We start from the raw sequence: 21,999 nt of genomic DNA, 5'->3' as shown, positions 1-21,999 counted from the left end.
GTTAGGTGGTCAACAGGGTAGTAAGGATTAGTTAGGTGGTCAACAGGGTAGTGAGGGTTAGTTAGGTGGTCAACAGGGTAGTAAGGGTCAGTTAGGTGGTCAACAGGGTAGTAAGGGTTAGTAAGGTGGTCAACAGTGTAGTAAGGGTTAGTAAGGTGGTCACATGGTAAACGGGTTAGTTAGGTGGTCAACAGGGTAGTAAGGGTTAGTTAGGTGGTCAACAGGGTAGTGAGGGTTAGTTAGGTGGTCAACAGGGTAGTGAGGGTCAGTTAGGTGGTCAACAGGGTAGTAAGGGTCAGTTAGGTGGTCAACAGGGTAGTAAGGTTCAGTTAGGTGGTCAACAGGGTAGTGAGGGTTAGTTAGGTGGTCAACAGGGTAGTTAAGGGTCAGTTAGGTGGTCAACAGGGTAGTAAGGGTTAGTTAGGTGGTCAACAGGGTAATGAGGGTTAGTTAGGTGGTCAACAGGGTAGTGAGGGTTAGTTAGGTGGTCAACAGGGTAGTGAGGGTTAGTTAGGTGGTCAACAGTGTAGTAAGGGTTAGTAAGGTGGTCACATGGTAAACGGGTTAGTTAGGTGGTCAACAGGGTAGTGAGGGTTAGTTAGGTGGTCAACAGGGTAGTGAGGGTTAGTTAGGTGGTCAACAGGGTAGTAAGGGTTAGTTAGGTGGTCAACAGGGTAGTAAGGGTTAGTAAGGTGGTCACATGGTAAACGGGTTAGTTAGGTGGTCAACAGGGTAGTGAGGGTTAGTTAGGTGGTCAACAGGGTAGTAAGGGTTAGTTAGGTGGTCAACAGGGTAGTGAGGGTTAGTTAGGTGGTCAACAGGGTAGTAAGGGTCAGTTAGGTGGTCAACAGGGTAGTAAGGGTTAGTAAGGTGGTCACATGGTAAACAGGTTAGTTAGGTGGTCAACAGGGTAGTGAGGGTTAGTTAGGTGGTCAACATGGTAGTGAGGGTTAGTTAGTTGGTCAACAGGGTAGTGAGGGTCAGTTAGGTGGTCAACAGGGTAGTGAGGGTTAGTTAGGTGGTCAACAGTGTAGTAAGGGTTAGTAAGGTGGTCACATGGTAAACGGGTTAGTTAGGTGGTCAACAGGGTAGTAAGGGTTAGTTAGGTGGTCAACAGGGTAGTGAGGGTTAGTTAGGTGGTCAACAGGGTAGTGAGGGTCAGTTAGGTGGTCAACAGGGTAGTAAGGGTCAGTTAGGTGGTCAACAGGGTAGTAAGGTTCAGTTAGGTGGTCAACAGGGTAGTGAGGGTTAGTTAGGTGGTCAACAGTGTAGTAAGGGTCAGTTAGGTGGTCAACAGGGTAGTAAAGGTCTCGACCTGTTCTCCGTTGTGCCAGAGGGCCTGGGCGAGCTCCAGGAAGATGGAGACGGCGTCGGAGGGGCTGAGGTCCGGCCGCCCGCCCCCGGTCCTGGAGGAGGAGCCAGCCCTGCGGACCCCCGGCAGGCTGAGGGCCTTCTGCAGTGTCTGGACCGCCCCCTGTAGCTCTCCCGCCTGCTGCTGGGCTTGAGCCCGGATCAGGTGGTACAGGGGCCGCTCGCGCACCTGGGGACGGGAGGACCGTAAGGACCAGGAGGACCAGGAACAGGACCAGGGGGACCAGGAACAGGGGGACCAGAAACAGGACCAGGGGGACCAGGAACAGGACCAGGGGGACCAGGAGGAACTTGAGGACCAGGACCAGGAACTGGACCAGGGGGACCAGGAGGACCAGAAACAGGACCAGGGGGACCAGGACCAGGAACAGGACCAGGGGGACCAGGAGCAGGACCAGGGGGACCAGGACCAGTGGGACCAGGAACAGGACCAGGGGGACCAGGACCAGTGGGACCAGGAACAGGACCGGGGGACCAGGACCAGTGGGACCAGGGGGACCAGGAACAGGACCAGGGGGACCAGGAGGACAAAGAACAGTGGGACCAGGACCAGTGGGACCAGGGGGACCAGGACCAGGAGAACCAGGAACATGAGGACCATGAGGACCATGAGGACTAGTCTAGGTCTGGCTGGGTCTAGTCTAGGTCTGGTATGTCTAGTGTCACTGGTAACTGGTCACTGTGGGATGGGTCACTGGTCACTGTGTGACGGGTTACTTCTCACTGGTCTGGTCACTGTGTGACGAGTCACTGGTTACCTGTGACTGTGCGACGGGTCACTGGTTACTGATCTGGTTACTGTGTGACGGGTTACTGGTCACTGGTGAAGGGTGACTGTGCGACGGGTCACTGGTTACTGGTCTGGTCACTGGTCACTGTGTGACGGGTCACTGGTCACTGGTCTGGTCACTGTGTGATGATCACTGGTCACTGGTCTGGTCACTGTGTGACGGGTCACTGGTCTGGTCACTGGTCACTGTGTGACGGGTCACTGGTAACTAGTGACTGTGGGACGGGTCACTGGCTACTGGTTACTGGTCACGGTTCACTGTGGGACTGATCACTGGTTACTAGTGACTGTGGGACGGGTCACTGTGGAACGGGTCACTGGTTACTGGTTACGGGTTATTGTGGAACAGGGTCACTGGTTACTGGTGACTGTGGGAAGGGTCACTGGTTACTGGTTACGGGTCAATGGTGACTGGTTACTGGTCAATGGTTACTGGTGACTGTTGGATGGGTCACTGGTCACTGGTCTGGTCACTGGTCACTGTGTGATGGGTCAATGGTTACTTTGTTACTGGTCCCTGTGGGGAGGTTCACTGGTTACGGGTCACTGGTGACTGGTTACTGGTCAATGGTGACTGGTGACGGGTCACTGGTCACTGGTCTGGTCACTGGTCACTGTGTGACAGGGCAATGGTTACTTTGTTACTGGTCACTGTGGGGAGGGTCACTGGTTACGGGTCACCGGTGACTGGTTACTGGTCACTGGTGACGGGTTACTGTTGAAGGGATCACTGGTTACTGGTCACGGGTCACTTTAGGACGGGTCACTGGCTGCTGGTTACTGGTTATGGGTCAATGGGGGAAGGGTCCAGACCTCAAAGTTGTGGCTGAGGCAGACCTCCAGGGATTGGGCACCCAGCCTAGCGTCCCCCTGCAGCAGGTGGATCTGGGCCATGAGGAGGTGGGCGTCTGCATGGGACGGCCGCTGCTCCAGGCAACGCTGGAGACTCCTCTGGGCCAGTTCCATGTCCCCTGGAGAACACAGCACCTACTGGTCACACCTAGTAACCAGTTCACAGCACCTACTGGTCACACCTAGTAACCAGTTCACAAGACCTAATGGTCACACGCCTAGTAACCAGTTCACAGCACCTACTGGTCACACACCTAGTAACCAGTTCAAAGCACCTACTGGTCACACACATAGTAACCAGTTCACAGCACCTACTGAGACACACATAGAAACCATTTCATAAGCTAGGTAACATGTTGCTCCATGGAGAACAGAAAACAGATCAGTCTGGTTCTAGAGTACAGTCTGGTTCTAGAGGGTCAGTGCAGTCTGGTTCTAGAGGGTCAGTGCAGTCTGGTTCTAGAGGGTCAGTACAGTCTGGTTCTAGAGGGTCAGTGCAGTCTGGTTCTAGAGGGTCGGTGCAGTCTGGTTCTAGAGGGTCGGTACAGTCTGGTTCTAGAGGGTCAGTGCAGTCTGGTTCTAGAGGGTCAGTGCAGTCTGGTTCTAGAGGGTCGGTACAGTCTGGTTCTAGAGGGTCGGTACAGTCTGGTTCTAGAGGGTCGGTACAGTCTGGTTCTAGAGGGTCAGTGCAGTCTGGTTCTAGAGGGTCGGTACAGTCTGGTTCTAGAGGGTCAGTGCAGTCTGGTTCTAGAGGGTCTGTACAGCCTGGTTCTAGAGGGTCAGTGCAGTCTGGTTCTAGAGGGTCAGTACAGTCTGGTTCTAGAGGGTCAGTGCAGTCCGGTTCTAGAGGGTCAGTACAGTCTGGTTCTAGAGGGTCAGTGCAGTCCGGTTCTAGAGGGTCAGTGCAGTCCGGTTCTAGAGGGTCAGTGCAGTCCGGTTCTAGAGGGTCAGTACAGTCCGGTTCTAGAGGGTCAGTGCAGTCCGGTTCTAGAGGGTCAGTGCAGTCCGGTTCTAGAGGGTCAGTGCAGTCCGGTTCTAGAGGGTCAGTGCAGTCTGGTTCTAGAGGGTCAGTGCAGTCTGGTTCTAGAGGGTCAGTGCAGTCTGGTTCTAGAGGGTCAGTGCAGTCTGGTTCTAGAGGGTCAGTGCAGTCTGGTTCTAGAGGGTCAGTGCAGTCTGGTTCTAGAGGGTCAGTGCAGTCTGGTTCTAGAGGGTCAGTGCAGTCTGGTTCTAGAGGGTCAGTGCAGTCTGGTTCTAGAGGGTCAGTGCAGTCTGGTTCTAGAGGGTCAGTGCAGTCTGGTTCTAGAGGGTCAGTGCAGTCTGGTTCTAGAGGGTCAGTGCAGTCTGGTTCTAGAGGGTCAGTACAGTCTGGTTCTAGAGGGTCAGTACAGTCTGGTTCTAGAGGGTCAGTGCAGTCTGGTTCTAGAGGGTCAGTGCAGTCTGGTTCTAGAGGGTCAGTACAGTCTGGTTCTAGAGGGTCAGTACAGTCTGGTTCTAGAAGGTCAGTGCAGTCTGGTTCTAGAGGGTCAGTACAGTCTGGTTCTAGAGGGTCAGTACAGTCTGGTTCTAGAGGGTCACTACAACATTAATCTGGATCTCACCAGAGAGGTAGCGGACTCTGGCCAGCAGGAAGAGGCCCTGAATGAGACCAGGGACTATCTGGACCACCGTGTCCAGCACGGAGGAGCAGTGGAGCAGGCGGGCCGATGGGGCCTGGCCCTGGACCGGGGGCTGGAACACACACACACACACACACACACACACACACACACACACACACACACACACACACAGCAATGTAAAAAATATGAACAGAGACCATATTACAGACCTGGGTAGGGCTTCATACATACAGGGTAGGCCTTAAGTTAAAGTTAAGTTCACTTATCCTTTATTTATCCCTTTTTAGGGGGAAATTCTTGTCTGCTTTTGACCCATCCGGGTAGCCGTTGAACACATACACACACAGAGGTCCACACACATGGGGCACACACATGGGGGCACACTCATTGGGGTACACCGGCACTCCCGGAGCAGTGGGCTGCCGTGGTGCAGTGCCCGGGGAGCAGGTGCCTTGCTCAAGGGCACCTCATCCGTGGAGTCTCGGGATTCGAACTGGCCACCCTCCGGTTACCTGTCCAACTCCTTAACCAGTGTGCCACGGACGCCCCATACATGCGGATGCTTCATACACACCTGGGTAGGGCTTCATACACACCTGGGTAAGGCTTCATACACACCTGGGTAGGGCTTCATACACACCTGGGTAAGGCTTCATACACACCTGGGTAGGGCACAGGGCCAGGTACTCCTGGACGACATCCAGCAGGAAGTCGGGGTTGAGTTTCTCCAGGTACTCCACGCCCAGCGGCAGCCCCTGCAGGGTGGTGAAGTGGGTGTCCACCGCGTCGTTCAGCAGGCCCGCCACCTCTTCCTGGGGTCTGCGCCTCCTCACCGCCAGCACCGCCCGCAGGTACAGCAGCTCCTGGAGGGGAGGAAGAGCAGAGTGAGGGCAGTGTGAGGGCAGTGAGGGTAGTGAGGGTAGTGAGGGCAGTGAGGGTAGTGAGGGTAGTGAGGGTAGTGAGGGTAGTGAGGGCAGTGTGAGGGCAGTGAGGGTAGTGAGGGCAGTGTGAGGGTAGTGAGGGCAGTGTGAGGGTAGTGAGGGTAGTGAGTGAGGGTAGTGAGGGTAGTGAGGGTAGTGAGGGCAGTGTGAGGGTAGTGAGGGCAGTGAGGGTAGTGAGGGTAGTGAGGGTAGTGAGGGTAGTGTGAGGGTAGTGAGGGCAGTGAGGGCAGTGAGGGTAGTGTGAGGGTAGTGAGGGTAGTGAGGGCAGTGTGAGGGTAGTGAGGGCAGTGAGGGCAGTGAGGGTAGTGAGGGCAGTGAGGGTAGTGAGGGTAGTGAGGGCAGTGAGGGTAGTGAGGGCAGTGAGGGTAGTGAGGGCAGTGTGAGGGTAGTGAGGGCAGTGAGGGCAGTGAGGGTAGTGAGGGCAGTGAGGGTAGTGAGGGCAGTGAGGGTAGTGAGGGCAGTGTGAGGGTAGTGAGGGCAGTGAGGGTAGTGAGGGCAGTGTGAGGGTAGTGAGGGCAGTGAGGGTAGTGAGGGTAGTGAGGGTAGTGAGGGTAGTGAGTGAGGGTAGTGAGGGTAGTGAGGGCAGTGTGAGGGTAGTGAGGGTAGTGAGGGCAGTGTGAGGGTAGTGAGGGCAGTGAGGGCAGTGAGGGTAGTGAGGGCAGTGAGGGTAGTGAGGGCAGTGTGAGGGTAGTGAGGGTAGTGAGGGCAGTGAGGGTAGTGAGGGCAGTGTGAGGGTAGTGAGGGTAGTGAGGGTAGTGAGGGTAGTGAGGGCAGTGAGGGTAGTGAGGGTAGTGAGGGTAGTGAGGGCAGTGTGAGGGTAGTGAGGGTAGTGAGGGCAGTGTGAGGGTAGTGAGGGTAGTGAGGGCAGTGAGGGTAGTGAGGGCAGTGAGGGTAGTGAGGGCAGTGTGAGGGTAGTGAGGGCAGTGTGAGGGTAGTGAGGGTAGTGAGGGTAGTGAGGGCAGTGAGTGAGGGCAGTGAGGGCAGTGAGGGTAGTGAGGGCAGTGAGGGCAGTGAGGGTAGTGAGGGCAGTGAGTGAGGGTAGTGAGGGTAGTGAGGGCAGTGAGGGTAGTGAGGGCAGTGAGGGTAGTGAGGGTAGTGAGGGTAGTGAGGGTAGTGAGTGAGGGTAGTGAGGGTAGTGAGTGAGGGTAGTGAGGGTAGTGAGGGTAGTGAGGGTAGTGAGTGAGGGTAGTGAGGGTAGTGAGTGAGGGTAGTGAGGGTAGTAAGTGAGGGTAGTGAGGGTAGTGAGTGAGGGTAGTGAGGGTAGTGAGTGAGGGTAGTGAGGGTAGTGAGTGAGGGTAGTGAGGGTAGTGAGTGAGGGTAGTGAGGGTAGTAAGTGAGGGTAGTAGGTTGACAGTCTTTATATTTAGATTCCAGACCCCCCAGACCCCCGAGACCCTCTAGACCCCCCAGACCCTCTAGACCCCCCAGACCCTCCAGACCCCCCGAGACCCTCTAGACCCCCCAGACCCCCCAGACCCTCTAGACCCTCCATACCCCAGACTTCCCGATGGACTGTTGAACCTCCGTGAGAAACTCCAGCTGCAGCTCGGCCTCTTCCAGCTGTCCTTCCATGAGCTGGCATCGGATCATCCCTGAGACAGAAGGGTACACAGAACCACACCATGAGACAGAGGGGTACACAGAACCACACCATGAGACAGAGGGGTACACAGAACCACACCATGAGACAGAGGGGTACACAGAACCACACCATGAGACAGAGCGGTACACAGAACCACACCATGAGACAGAGGGGTACACAGAACCACACCATGAGACAGAGGGGTACACAGAACCACACCATGAGACAGAGGGGTACACAGAACCACACCATGAGACAGAGGGGTACACAGAACCACACCATGAGACAGAAGGGTACACAGAACCACACCATGAGACAGAGGGGTACACAGAACCACACCATGAGACAGAGGGGTACACAGAACCACACCATGAGACAGAGGGGTACACAGAACCACACCATGAGACAGAGGGGTACACAGAACCACACCATGAGACAGAGGGGTACACAGAACCACACCATGAGACAGAGGGGTACACAGAACCACACCATGAGACAGAGGGGTACACAGAACAACACCATGAGACAGAGGGGTACACAGAACCACACCATGAGACAGAAGGGTACACAGAACCACACCATGAGACAGAGGGGTACACAGAACCACACCATGAGACAGAGGGGTACACAGAACCACACCATGAGACAGAAGGGTACACAGAACCACACCATGAGACAGAGGGGTACACAGAACCACACCATGAGACAGAGGGGTACACAGAACCACACCATGAGACAGAGGGGTACACAGAACCACACCATGAGACAGAGGGGTACACAGAACCACACCATGAGACAGAGGGGTACACAGAACCACACCATGAGACAGAGGGGTACACAGAACCACACCATGAGACAGAGGGGTACACAGAACCACACCATGAGACAGAGGGGTACACAGAACCACACCATGAGACAGAGGGGTACACAGAACCACACCATGAGACAGAGGGGCACACAGAACCACACCATGAGACAGAGGGGTACACAGAACCACACCATGAGACAGAGGGGTACACAGAACCACACCATGTTAACGGCTCTGATTAGCTGTAATAATCGGCAAGCTGTTGACAGTGAATGAGGTCGTGGAGTTTGTGGGGATGGTTGGTTTAACCGCTGATCACTCAAAGTGCAACAGAGTCCGATCAGAGTGACCCAGGCCAGAAGAGACTGCTTCAGCCATCAAGGACACAACTTGCCGCTTTAGGCGTTTCACTGGTGAACGTTTCCATTGGGTAAACCTACCTTGTTCTGAGCGGTAGCATTGTAATGTAGTTTGTGGAATGATCTGGGTTTTAGTTGTGCATCCGTGATTAAGTTCCCGGTTGTTGCCGTAATTGTTACCCATTCTGTGTGTGCTCACCTTTATTTGTGGTAGTCGTCTAACTGTCCGTTAACTAGTATGCCTGGTTGTGCTCGTGCAGGTCAGAAGCACATTGTGACGACTAGTTTGGTGTCTGTGTACAGGCCTACTCGTTTACACCGCATGGAACATTGCTTTACGTTCTCAACCTACGGTTTTATTTAGTTCATGGATGTTTTTGCGATGTCTTTGGTGCGTGTGTAAATCTAGAACCATGAACAATGGCTGGAAAACACTTTGTTGAGCAGCATTTCAAAATCATTCAACATCACAAAAAAAAGAATAAAGTCAAAGGGTGTCAACAGCCGCTGCTCCCTGGTCAAGAGATCCTCTGATGTAGTGAAACGCTTCTACATCGTTCCCCATCTGGGTTCTGATCACTATCTATAGCAGTAGGCCTCTCCTGGCCTACCGCGCAGACTACTATATAGATACATATAGATATATGATAGATATATAGATAGATAGATAGATAATGGATAGATGTATAGTAAGGTACCGGTGAACGTACTATATAGATAGACGTACCATATAGATAGATGTATAGTTTAGTACCGGTGAGCGTACTATACAGATAGATGTATAGATGTATAATATAGAGATGTATGTACTATATAGATAGATGTATAGATGGATGTACTATACAGATAGATGTATAATATAGAGATGTATGTACTATACAGATAGATGTATAGACGGATGTACTTTACAGATAGATGTATAATATAGACATGTATGTACTATATAGATAGATGTATAGATGGATGTACTTTACTGATAGATGTATAATATAGAGATGTATGTACTTTACAGATAGATATATAGATGGATGTACTATACAGATAGATGTATAATATAGAGATGTATGTACTTTACAGATAGATGTATAGATGGATGTACTTTACAGATAGATGTATAAATGTATGTACTATACATATAGATGTATAGATGGATGTACTTTACAGATAGATGTATAGATGTATGTACTTTACAGATAGATGGATAGATGGATGTACTTTACAGATAGATGTATAATATAGAGATGTATGTACTTTACAGATAGATGTATAATATAGAGATGTATGTACTATACAGATAGATGTATAGATGGATGTACTTTACAGATAGATGGATGTACTTTACAGATAGATGGATGTACTTTACAGATAGGTGTACAGATGGATGTACTATACAGATAGATGGATGTACTATATAGATGTATGGTTGAGTACCGGTGAGTGCGGGGACGCTGGTCTCGTCCAGGCTCATGGCCGTCCTGTACCACTGCAGGGCCTCCTTGAGGCGGCCCTGCAGCACCAGGAGGTAGCCCATCTCCGTGGCCACCTCACAGTCCCTGGGGGCCCCAGAGAAGGCCCTCTCCACCATCCGCCCCGTCAGCTGGAGCACCTGCCCGCTGCGCCCACACTGAGGACCGGGGAAGCACAACATCAGTCCAGTGCATTCATCCGACCCGCTGTCGTGTACATGGTGGACTTCAGAACAGTGTGGGGGGGTCTCACAGTGCGGCTGAAGGCCAGAGACATCCTGAGGGACATCTCAGGGTTGTTGGGCTCCAGGAGGTCTAGACTGGTGAGGAGGCTGGACAGACGCCTCACCGCCTGAGGAAACAGGTGTTACTCATGTCCCCACAGGAGTGGAGGAGTCATGGATAAGGGGGTCAGGGTCGGCCCTAACAGCTACAGGGGCTGACCTCGCTGATGTCTCCATCTCTGCATAAGGAGTGCAGGGCCAGCATCCTGAGCGCCTCCAGGTTATTCACGTCCTTCTGCAAGAGGCTGAAATTCGATGCATTTACCTAGCAGGCCATGAAGCAGCCCTCCTTCAATACCCATCTCAATACGGGAGGTTATCAGAGATAATGTAGTGCCTGACACTACTTAGGGCAACTCATCCGTTCAGAAGCTCAAATCAAACAGCATTAAACCTGTAACACACCTCTGTGTGTGTGTGTGTGTGTGTGTGTGTGTGTGTGTGTGTGTGTGTGTGTGTGTGTGTGTGACCTGTGCGCTGCATCGATGGTTTGTTCCCAGTCCTGTAGGCTGAGCAGAAGCTTCATCTTCTTGATGGCCGCTGGCAGGAACCCAGGAGCCCCAACGATCACCTGGCTGATGACCTCCAGGGAACCGGAGTAGTTCTGTCTGTACTGGTAGTACTGGGCCTGAGGAACAGAGAGGTACTGGTAGTACTGGGCCTGAGGAACAGAGTAGTACTGGTAGTACTGGGCCTGAGGAACAGAGTAGTACTGAAGGTACTGGTAGTACTGGGCCTGAGGAACAGAGTAGTACTGGTAGTACTGGGCCTGAGGAACAGAGTAGTACTGGTAGTACTGGGCCTAAGGAACAGAGTAGTACTGAAGGTACTGGTAGTACTGGGCCTGAGGAACAGAGTAGTACTGGTAGTACTGGGCCTGAGGAACAGAGTAGTACTGAAGGTACTGGGCCTGAGGAACAGAGTAGTACTGGTAGTACTGGGCCTGAGGAACAGAGTAGTACTGAAGGTACTGGTAGTACTGGGCCTGAGGAACAGAGTAGTACTGGTAGTACTGGTAGTACTGGGCCTGAGGAACAGAGTAGTACTGAAGGTACTGGTAGTACTGGGCCTGAGGAACAGAGTAGTACTGGTAGTACTGGTAGTACTGGGCCTGAGGAACAGAGTGGTACTGGTAGTACTGGGCCTGAGGAACAGAGTGGTACTGGTAGTACTGGGCCTGAGGAACAGAGTAGTACTGGGCCTGAGGAACAGAGTAGTACTGGTAGTACTGGTAGTACTGGGCACACTCAGTGGACTGGTGCTCCACTCACTTCATGAGATGGTTACTAATGTCGCACGCAAAACGATCTTACTAACATTTGGAAAAAAATAATGTGATCTCCATCCCCCTGTTTCTGACCAGCTCACCTTCCCCATCAGAGCGAAGACATCGGCCTTCTCCTTCAGCCCCTCCTCAAAGTACTTGGCAGACTTCTTGGCATACGCCTCCTTCCCAGACGTCAGGTCTATCCAGGCCTTCAGGATCAACCCCTGCACACACGTCCTCAGGTCAGCAGCCACTCTTCACCCATCAACACTTTGGTCCACAGTCGGTCACATCAGCCCGGGTCATCAGGGTGCGCGCCGGCTGGGAGGGACTGAAGCCGGGTCCTGGGGGCTGGGCGTGGAACCCTGGGGGCTGGACTAACCCCAGGCCCACCTGTCTGGTGGACTAACCCCAGGCTCACCTGTCTGGTGGACTTACCCCAGGCTCACCTGTCTGGTGGACTAACCCCAGGCTCACCTGTCTGGTGGACTAACCTCAGGCTCACCTGTCTGGTGGACTAACCCCAGGCTCACCTGTCTGGTGGACTAACCCCAGGCTCACCTGTCTGGTGGACTAACCTCAGGCTCACCTGTCTGGTGGACTAACCCCAGGCCCACCTGTCTGGAGCCGTTGGATACTTTGATCATCCTCTCCACGTATTCGCGGGCCTTGTCATTCCTCCCCAGCAGCCAGAGGAACAGCCCGGCGTGGTAGAGCTCGCTGGGGCCCGCGCTCTTACGCCGCTCCTTCACCCTGGAGTCCAACTCTTGGACCACGTCCCGGTCTGGCCCAGGGACGCACAACACATCAGGCTCTGAAGGAAGGGTCTAACCCGGGTTACAGCGGGTATCCCCGGGTCACGGTGGCACCCATCAATCAAATAGATGTTTACCTGGATGTGCCTTCTTTCTCTCAGCGTAGACGAGAGCCATCAAGGTGCACAGGGACACGTCCTGACTGTCTCTGATCAGCTCCAGCTCTGCCACGGCCTCTGGGATCTGATCTGAGCACCCAACACAGGGTGGGAAACATAGCAGTACACATCACACACGGACCTCTGTCCTGCTGTCCTGACACACAGACCTCTGTCCTGATGTCTTACCCTGCATCAGAGTCCCGTAGGCCCGGAGGAAGCGGAACACCGGAGGGCTTTGGCCGCTCGACGCTGCCGCCGCCACGGCGTGGCTGTAGAACTTCTCATAGCAGTAGTAGAGGATCAGAGCCTGCAGAGGAACAAGGGTTAATAACATATATAACATGCATAAAACGTTTATAACATGTAGAGGGTAATGGGTCATAAGGAGGATGATCCGATAGGAAGCAGCAGACCAGAGCCGTCAGCCCGATAGCGGATCAATACTATCAGATAATACAGATAGTCTGATATCAGTATCAGACTATCTCTGTATTATCCGAGCATAAACCGCGTTGCTTTGGCTGCTGTAGCACTGCCACACATCAACCCTCTTTATCTTTACGCTCTTTCCACTCTTTATCTTTAGTTAACAACACTCACCAAGGCGGTGTCTTCCTCCTCCATGACTCCGCTCAGCGGTAAATAATGATCAGTTATTATACTTATATTAGTTATGTTAGAGTCAATGTAAGAGGTTATCCGGTGTTAGAAGTGATACAGAGTTGGAGAACGCTGATGTGACTCCTGAACAGCTAATGCTAAAGTCTCGAGCGTCTTCGGTAACCTAGTGACAACACGGCCGCCATATTGGTCTGTCCGCAGTCTATCGCCAGGGGGCGCCCCTTCACGCGGTGGCGCTTCCGCTGAACTGGTTTACCAAAACGTAAATAAATAAATAAATAAATAAATAAATAAATAAATAAATTAATAATAATAATAATAATAATAATAATAATAATAATAATAATAATATATTATTAATAAGGAGAAGAATAACAACATTTATAATGATAATAATGATAAAGAATATATGAATAATGTAACAACAATGATAAATAAACAATAAAAATAACAATAATAATAAACGTTGAGCTTTTCGTATAATTCAAGTTCAAGTATGTAAGAGTTTTTTTAGGAGAGTAAGGGAGAAGGGGCAGTGAGGGGTAAGGGGGGAGGCTATGCAGTCTAGATGAAATCTGAAAAGGGGAGTCTTGAGTCTTTTGCGTGAGCTGGTGAGCGACTCTGCAGTCCTGACGTCGGCAGGAAGCTCGTTCCACCACTGCGGTGCCAAACAGAGAAGAGCTGAGACTTTGATGATCGATACCAGACGTCCAGTTGAGGTAGTTCAGTCGAGCGCTGGGGGGTGCAGTCTGACCAACGCTTGGAGGTAATGTAAATGTAATGTAATGTAAATGTATTTGTAAAGCACATTTAAAAAACAAAAACAAACAAACAAAGATAGGTAGGCATTGACCACCTTGTAGGCCAGTACCGAATCGGATGTGAGCTGCAACAAGGAGCCAGTGGGGCCCTGGAGGAGAGGGCCACATGGAGAGTTTAGGCAGGTTGAACATCATGACTCGCCTGCTCTTCGTCCTTTCAGTTGAGTTCAGTTCTAGTCTAGATGTATGTTTCAGTTGAGTTCAGTTCTAGTCTAGATGTATGTTTCAGTTGAGTTCAGTTCTAGTCTAGATGTATGTTTCAGTTGAGTTCAGTTCTAGTCTAGATGTATGTTTCAGTTGAGTTCAGTTCTAGTCTAGATGTATGTTTCAGTTGAGTTCAGTTCTAGTCTAGATGTATGTTTCAGTTGAGTTCAGTTCTAGTCTAGATGTATGTTTCAGTTGAGTTCAGTTCTAGTCTAGATGTATGTTTCAGTTGAGTTCAGTTCTAGTCTAGATGTATGTTTCAGTTCACTGCATTGATTCTCTCCTTGGTTTGTGGAAGGGGAGGCCAGAAGGACCAGTAGGACCAGTAGGACCAGTAGAACCAGTAGGACCAGTAGGACCAATAGGACCAGTAGAACCAGTAGGACCAGTAGAACCAGTAGGACCAGTAGGACCAATAGGACCAGTAGGACCAGTAGATCAATGGGACCAGTAGGACCAGTAGTACCAGTACGACCAGTAGATAAGTGGGACCAGTAGGACCAGAAGGACCAGTAGGACCAGTAGGACCAGTAGATCAACGGGACCAGTAGGACCAATAGGACCAGTAGATCAATGGGACCAGTAGGACCAGTACGACCAGTACGACCAGTAGATAAGTGGGACCAGTAGGACCAGAAGGACCAGTAGGACCAGTAGGACCAGTAGATCAATGGGACCAGTAGGACCAGTAGATCAATGGGACCAGTAGGACCAGTAGATCAATGGGACCAGTAGGACCAGTGGGACCAGTAGGACCAGTAGATCAATGGGACCAGTAGGACCAGTAGATCAATGGGACCAGTAGGACCAGTAGGTCAATGGGACCAGTAGGACCAGTAGATCAATGGGACCAGTAGGACCAGTGGGACCAGTAGGACCAGTAGATCAATGGGACCAGTAGGACCAGTAGATCAATGGGACCAGTAGGACCAGTAGGTCAATGGGACCAGTAGGACCAGTAGGTCAATGGGACCAGTAGGACCCAGGCAGTGGCACAGCTCGTCCTTGATTGGCTGATCAGAGTAACTAGCACAGCTGCAGGATCGTTACTCCAAACGCCTGATGGCTCCACCCGCTCTGAGCAAACACACACACACACACACACACACACACACACACACACACACACACACACACACATGGTTTGACCAATAGGGGTGGGGGGCGGTCTTTCAGCTCAATAAAGAATTATGACCTCATTATTCGAATCAACAACATTTTCTAATGATTGGAAATGAGACAGCATTTGATTTGGTTTGACTAGCCCTGAAGCACAATGAAGGGTCCACAGGAGCTGCTCCAGCACTTAGAACCACTGCACTGGGAGGCTATTAGTGGGCAGACTGGAGGCCTCACGGGAACGCAGGGTTAACTGGTGGATTCTCCACTGGTGAGAGCCCACCACCAGCTCACAGAACTGGGTCACCTCATGGCTCTACATGATATTCACTGGGTCACCTCATGGCTCTGAGGATATTCACTGGTTCACATCATGGCTCTGAGGATATTCACTGGTTCACATCATGGCTCTGAGGATATTCACTGGTTCACATCATGGCTCTACATGATATTCACTGCTTCACATTGTCATTGATTTTCTCTTTATCTGCTGGCTTGGTTTATTTCATTGATTGATATTTGTTGCTTAGCTAATATATAATAGAGAGAGAGAGAGTGAGAGAGAGAGAGAGAGAGAGAGAGAGAGAGAGAGAGAGAGAGAGGGGGGGGGAGCGAGAGAGAGAGAGAGAGAGAGAGAGAGAGAGGGAGGGAGACAGAGAGAGAGAGAGAGAGACGGAGAGAGAGAGAGAGAGACAGGGAGAGAGAGAAAGAGAGAGAGAGAGAGAGAGAGAGAGAGAGAGAGAGGTTGAGAACCACTAAACGGGAGGACTGCTGGCCAAGACTGGTCTAATGGGATTTCCTATCTATCAGTCAGTAGCAAATAGCATTACAGACCTGTTATGGGTGGGGGAGCTGTTATGGGTGGGAGCTGTTATGGGTGGGGGGCCTTTATAGGTGGAGATGTTATGGGTGGAGATGTAAAGCTTCCTCAGGTTCATCTGAGGTATGTCTGCTCCAGTACATTCCACCTGTTCATGTTAGATGTTACAACATGTATGTTATATGTTACATTTAACATGTTACTACTCCTGAGGCCCCTCCTCCTCTTCCTCAGTGATGAAAAGGACGAGGCAGTGATGGTCTTGGCTCGACGTTTGGCCTGTGATAAATAATTAAAACTAAATGGATCCTCTTAAGACGCTTATAGTTGTAGTATTTTTCAACTGTGGCGTTGAAATGCCAACCAGGTATCATCTGGACCCACACACATTAATATAATCACACACTATCTATCCCATAATGTAAGTTATGATATGTTTATCGATTATATAATGTTATGCACTATCTATCCTATAATGTAAGTTATATGTTTATTGAATATATAATGTTATGCACTATCTATCCTATAATGTAAGTTATCCTATAATGTTAGCAGTTCTATAATGTTATACATTAGATATCTTGTAATGTTGACTATCCTGTAATGTTATCCTATGATCTTATGCACTAACTTATAATGTTAGCTACCCTTTAGCGCTTTGCACTAGATTTCCTCCTAGGATGATACCTCCCAATACTCTAGCAGTTAAAATATATACTATCGAATAATTCATTGATCCCTGTATTAACTGAACCCTTTGTCATCCCTGAAGCATTTAAACAGTGGGAATTGGCTAAATTATAACATCATTGATGATTACATTATTTTATATAAAAAATCATCATAACCATATGTTTTACCTCGCTCTCGCTTCTTATGAAAAATGTCATCTGAAATGTATGAATAAACTAATCTTAGCACTACAAAACTTAACCAATATTACAACCAACAATGACAATTGTTATCGTCACAAACCAAAGTTGGAGTAGAATGGCATGAAGCCAGTATGTATTCAAATATAGACAATATTCATGAATTCATAATGAACACCTTAAAGTTAGTTTAGGTACATGTCATCTTTATTATTTTGGCTTTTCAGTGATATATTAAATATAATATTATATATTATATTATTATTATATTATTATTATGGAAGAAATATTTTGCATGCGTTTACCGGATACATGGTAAGCAATAACCCTAAATTCAGTGTAATGAAAACTTTCACATGTAATGTGGAATTATCTATAATTATATGCAATGTTTTGGCATGTGAATCAAATGTGGAATTAGCATGTTACATAAACAGGAAGATATCATACAATAGGATGATTTCACGGTTGAACCACTATAAAAATATAGAGGGACCTCCATCAAAGTGAGTGTAAACAAAAGTAGGAAGTAGAGATGTGTGAGGGAGGGGGGTATGATGTGTGATACTGCCCCTTGAGGTCTGGGGGGGGGGGGGTATGATAAAGATCCGCTCTCAAGCGTACGTGTTATTTACAAACACATTCAGAGTCCAATCGCCCCAAAAACCCTTGTTGTTCTTGTATTTGTTGTTATGTTTGTTTGGGGCTTTTGCTAGCTTCTATGCTTTAGACATCATTGCAATATGCAGTAACACAGTAGTCAGCTATTCAACGCAAGGATATATACACTGAACATGTTTCATTCATATAACAGTATCAATATTGGCATGGGTATATTACACTCAGGCCCACTTGAAGCTCTGTTACATCAGTATGACATCCTTGTATGTCAGTAACACAACAGACTATTAATTATATGCATTTCATACCACACACAATAAGCAATGCATAAATTAGACTGATACATGAATATCCTACTTCAAAATGTGTCCAAAGCGTTTAAGCATTCAACGAAAGAGAAAAAACCTGAAGTGTCTCAATGGAAAAGGTGCATAGATATTTAAACTGTACTTCGGAGGGTCCAATCTCAGTGTAGAGATACGGTCTTCTGTGACCGATTACAGATGCAGCTTTGATCAACCCAAATATCTCAGGTCCTAACACAATATCAGCCCAATGTACCAGCAGCTACCACTTAATGACATTAAACGCTTTGATAAATAGAAATAGCTCAGGTCATAACACAATAGTAGCCCAATGTTCCAGCAGTTACCATATAATGACATTCATAGAAAATAATGTGCAAGTATTTTTATGTAGAAAAAAGAAAAAGCCAATTACAGATTACAGTTTTTACTTTTTTACATGATGGAGAGACATGCTTTTAAATCTAAGCATGACAGATATATGATGGCTTATGAATCTTGGAATAACCATGTTGATCCTAAACCTAAGCATAATCATGGAAGAGTGTTCATGCAAGTGTATATTTCCTGTCCTCTGGATTTTATCAATATTTGAAATACTTAAATCATTAAAACTGGATGCATATCAACAAGACTTAAAGCTTTACTGTATGAAGCAAGATCTTCCTCAAAGGAAGCATTTATCACATTTAATAAAAAACCCAAAGCAAACCAAATGATCTGGACAATTTTAAATGAAATATTTCAACTCAGTAATCCAACCGATATTAAAACAATTGCAGACACTGAATTGCAGCAAAAGATTTGAATATGGAATCAAATTGTAAAAAAGGCCCCAATATGGCCACGGCCTGCAGTTAGAATGAACTGCTCTGAACTCAGAACTGATTCTGGACCGTGTGTTGGGTTACAAGATGCCGTTTGGCGTCCAGATCTTTACTCGATAAGGAAGTCCAGCGGATCACTCATCACCTACAGAGGATGTAAACAATAGGTCATCACACAAATGATTTACTTTCCCTGCGCCTCCACATCCTTCCCCACAACCTCCTTTTCACTTTTGTCTTTTTCATATTTGTCTTTGTCCAGCTCTACTGTCGAGCTGTTATGTGAGATCGGTGAGATAGCCGAGGGCCTTGTGTCATTTTTATCCATCACGCAATCGTCATTGCATTTGTAATCTGTAATAATTCCCTCCTTGTCCATGACGACGGTTTCCTCATGTTCCCCGCGGTCGAGGGGGCAGGGGGGAGTGTTTAGGGGGGTCTGGCTCTCCAAGTGCCGCCGGTATGCTCTCTGAATCACCACGGCTGACATCTCTTCCTGTTTGCGACGAAGAGTGGACGTGATTGGTTCGTAGGACATCTTGGAGGGGTTGGAGGCCATGAAGCGCTCCTCCATCTGCCCTCTCAACATGTCCATCTCCCCGCCCTCGCCCAGCACACGCTTGGTGAAGGCGAACAGGATGTCCAGGCAGTGGATGCGCTCGCTGCTGACCATGGGCATGTCCATGGAGATGAGCTGGATCTTGTTGGGCTTGGCGATGCGCAGCGGGGGGTCCAGGGAGTCGGCGAAGTCCGACAGCTTGTTGTACTCCATGAACTGGGTGGCCTGCGGGTCGAAGCGCTCCCACACCTCGTAGAACACCTCGAAGTCGTCCTCGCTCAGCGGCTCCGTGCTCTCCTCCGTTGCCACGCCGAAGTTCTCCAGGATGACCGCGATGTACATGTTGACCACGATGAGGAAGCAAATGATGATGTAGCTGACGAAGAAGGTGATGGCCACGAAGGTGTTCCCACAGTCGCCCGACTGGGCGCTGCCCGGGTGCTCCTTCTGCCGGTCGCAGTCGGGCACTTTGTTGAGCAGCGGCGCCAGCAGCCCGTCCCAGCCCGCCGACGTGGTGATCTGGAACAGGCAGATCATGCTGTTGCCGAACGTCTCGAAGTTGAACATGTCGTCGATGCCCTTCTCCTTCTTGACATAGGCGAAGTTGGACATGCCGAATATGGCATAGATGAACATGACGAGGAAGAGGAGGAGCCCGATGTTGAACAGAGCAGGAAGTGACATCATCAAAGCAAACAAGAGTGTGCGGATACCCTTGGCACCTTTGATGAGGCGGAGAATGCGGCCAATCCGAGCCAATCGAATGACTCGGAACAAAGTTGGCGAAACAAAATAATCCTCGATAATTTTTGACAGGAACATGCCTATTGGACAATAAAGACAATTACACGTTAGATATAAGATGTGTGATATAAAATGAAACATAAATTGATTAGAACACCACTTACCAACGATGGACAGGGCGACCACGATGAAGTCGAAGACGTTCCAGCCCACGGTAAAGTAGTGGTGGCGCAGCGCCACCATCTTCAGCACGCATTCGGCCGCGAAGATGAAGATGAAGAACACGTTGATCCAGTGGAGGACGTCGATCTTCTGTTTGCTCTGATCTTCTGTCTCCACCATCATGGTGATCATGTTCAGGCAGATCAGCACCATGATCAGAATGTCAAAGGCTTGCTTGGTCGTCAAGTCAAAGACTAATCCTTGGAGCTCGTTCTGAAAGACACGCGTAAGAGATAAGAGACCCATTCAACGGCCGTATGCAGTATCAGTACGAGCCGCCTCCGGGTCGTACTGATACTGGGGACCCAGGAGACGGCCGTATGCAGTATCAGTACGAGCCGCCTCCGGGTCGTACTGATACTGGGGACCCAGGAGACGGCCGTATGCAGTATCAGTACGAGCCGCCTCCGGGTCGTACTGATACTGGGGACCCAGGAGACGGCCGTATGCAGTATCAGTACGAGCCGCCTCCGGGTCGTACTGATACTGGGGACCCAGGAGACGGCCGTATGCAGTATCAGTACGAGCCGCCTCCGGGTCGTACTGATACTGGGGACCCAGGAGACACTGCGTCTGCGTACCGTTGGCCTTGGGATGGGCTTCTGGGGCTTCTTGGAGCCCAGCTTCTTCATGGCGTTGTAGTATTTCTTCTGCTCCTCCGTCATGAAGATGTCCTGACCCCCAAAGTAAAAATTGAAAATAGAATGAACATTTAATACCTCTCAAAAATATAGATGTGACAATGGTTTGAAATCGAATCTTAGCTTTGATTTAAAATTACAGATACTTATCTTTTTCTTTTGCTGATTGAAATTGTCAATGATGACGCCGATGAAGAGGTTGAGTGTGAAGAACGCTCCGAATATGATGAAGATCACGAAGTAAAGATACATCCTCAGGTTGATCTCGTAAACGGGTTGCTCATCTTGCTATGAGAACCGAGCAGGAACAAATACCATTTAAGATTGCTTCACATTGTCCATTCTTATATTTATGCAATTTATTCGTTATTTTTTTATCTTTTTTAGACATTGACAACATATTAATTAAATTGATCTATGTCACGTTAAAGAGAAACAAAGAAAAAAGGTTGTTCTAAGTAAATGAAGGCCATTGAAGTGAAGGTATTTGAACAGAAATGGAGAAGTGGAAGTAGGCTGAGGGCTTACCCCGCGGGAGTCCACCGCAGCATACATGATATCCATCCAGCCTTTGAAGGTCGCCTGTAGGAAACAACGCCACCCGGCCGACCACACCCACATATCAGCGGCCCATCAACTGACCCACAACACATGAACTCCTATACATACAGTGGGGCAAAAAAGTATTTAGTCAGCCACCAATTGTGCAAGTTCTCCCACTTAAAAAGACGAGAGACGCCTGTAATTTTCATCATAGGTAAAACTCAGCTATGAGAGAAAAAATGAAAAAAAAAATCCAGAAAATCACATTGTCTGATTTTTTAAGAATTTATTTGCAAATTATGGTGGAAAATAAGTATTTGGTCACCTACAAACCAGCAAGATTTCTGGCTGTCACAGACCTGTAACTTCTTCTTTAAGAGGCTCCTCTGTCCTCCACTCGTTTCCTGTATTAATGGCACCTGTTTGAACTCCTTATCAGTATAAAAGACACCTGTCCACAACCTTAAACAGTCACACTCCAAACTCCACTATGGCCAAGACCAAAGAGCTGTCAAAGGACACCAGAAACACAATTGTAGACCTGCACCAGGCTGGGAAGTCTGAATCTGCAATAGGTAAGCAGCTTGGTGTGAAGAAATCAACTGTGGGAGCAATTATTAGGAAATGGAATACATACAAGACCACTGATAATCTCCCTCGATCTGGGGCTCCACGCAAGATCTCACCCTGTGGGGTCAAAATGATCACAAGAACGGTGAACAAAAATCCCAGAACCACACGGGGGGACCTAGTGAATGACCTCCAGAGAGCTGGGACCAAAGTAACAAAGGCTACCATCACTAACACACTACGCCGCCAGGGACT

General features: G+C 49.1%; 2 protein-coding genes across 3 annotated transcripts in view; both read right to left on the bottom strand.

The window, feature by feature from the left end:
* Positions 1-13,042, bottom strand: part of ttc21b (tetratricopeptide repeat domain 21B) — a 32,372-nt gene extending 19,330 nt beyond the window's left edge. For both annotated transcript variants that reach the window (XM_079732118.1, XM_079732119.1), the window contains exons 1-14: positions 12,856-13,042; positions 12,442-12,562; positions 12,232-12,342; positions 11,957-12,123; positions 11,441-11,563; positions 10,543-10,700; positions 10,233-10,317; positions 10,042-10,140; positions 9,754-9,946; positions 7,068-7,165; positions 5,295-5,495; positions 4,612-4,741; positions 2,975-3,132; positions 1,316-1,540 (exon numbers count right to left, since the gene is read on the bottom strand). In XM_079732118.1, the coding sequence (XP_079588244.1) occupies positions 1,316-1,540; positions 2,975-3,132; positions 4,612-4,741; positions 5,295-5,495; positions 7,068-7,165; positions 9,754-9,946; positions 10,042-10,140; positions 10,233-10,317; positions 10,543-10,700; positions 11,441-11,563; positions 11,957-12,123; positions 12,232-12,342; positions 12,442-12,562; positions 12,856-12,879 (1,893 nt within the window). In that variant the 5' untranslated portion in view covers positions 12,880-13,042. The remainder of the gene's footprint in view (positions 1-1,315; positions 1,541-2,974; positions 3,133-4,611; positions 4,742-5,294; positions 5,496-7,067; positions 7,166-9,753; positions 9,947-10,041; positions 10,141-10,232; positions 10,318-10,542; positions 10,701-11,440; positions 11,564-11,956; positions 12,124-12,231; positions 12,343-12,441; positions 12,563-12,855) is intronic.
* Positions 13,043-17,310: 4,268 nt separating this feature from the next.
* The window catches only part of scn1laa (sodium channel, voltage-gated, type I-like, alpha), a 29,644-nt gene continuing 24,955 nt past the window's right edge, over positions 17,311-21,999 (bottom strand). Inside the window, exons 22-26 of the mRNA XM_079732117.1 lie at positions 21,160-21,213; positions 20,778-20,919; positions 20,572-20,672; positions 19,933-20,203; positions 17,311-19,848 (exon numbers count right to left, since the gene is read on the bottom strand). Of these exons, the coding sequence (XP_079588243.1) occupies positions 18,650-19,848; positions 19,933-20,203; positions 20,572-20,672; positions 20,778-20,919; positions 21,160-21,213 (1,767 nt within the window). The 3' untranslated portion in view covers positions 17,311-18,649. The remainder of the gene's footprint in view (positions 19,849-19,932; positions 20,204-20,571; positions 20,673-20,777; positions 20,920-21,159; positions 21,214-21,999) is intronic.

Source organism: Pollachius pollachius (assembly GCF_949987615.1).
Source record: "Pollachius pollachius genome assembly, chromosome: 3".
Lineage (NCBI taxonomy): Eukaryota > Metazoa > Chordata > Actinopteri > Gadiformes > Gadidae > Pollachius > Pollachius pollachius.
The sequence above is the reverse complement of the archived record's forward strand: the minus strand, read 5'-3'. Positions and strand labels throughout refer to the sequence as shown.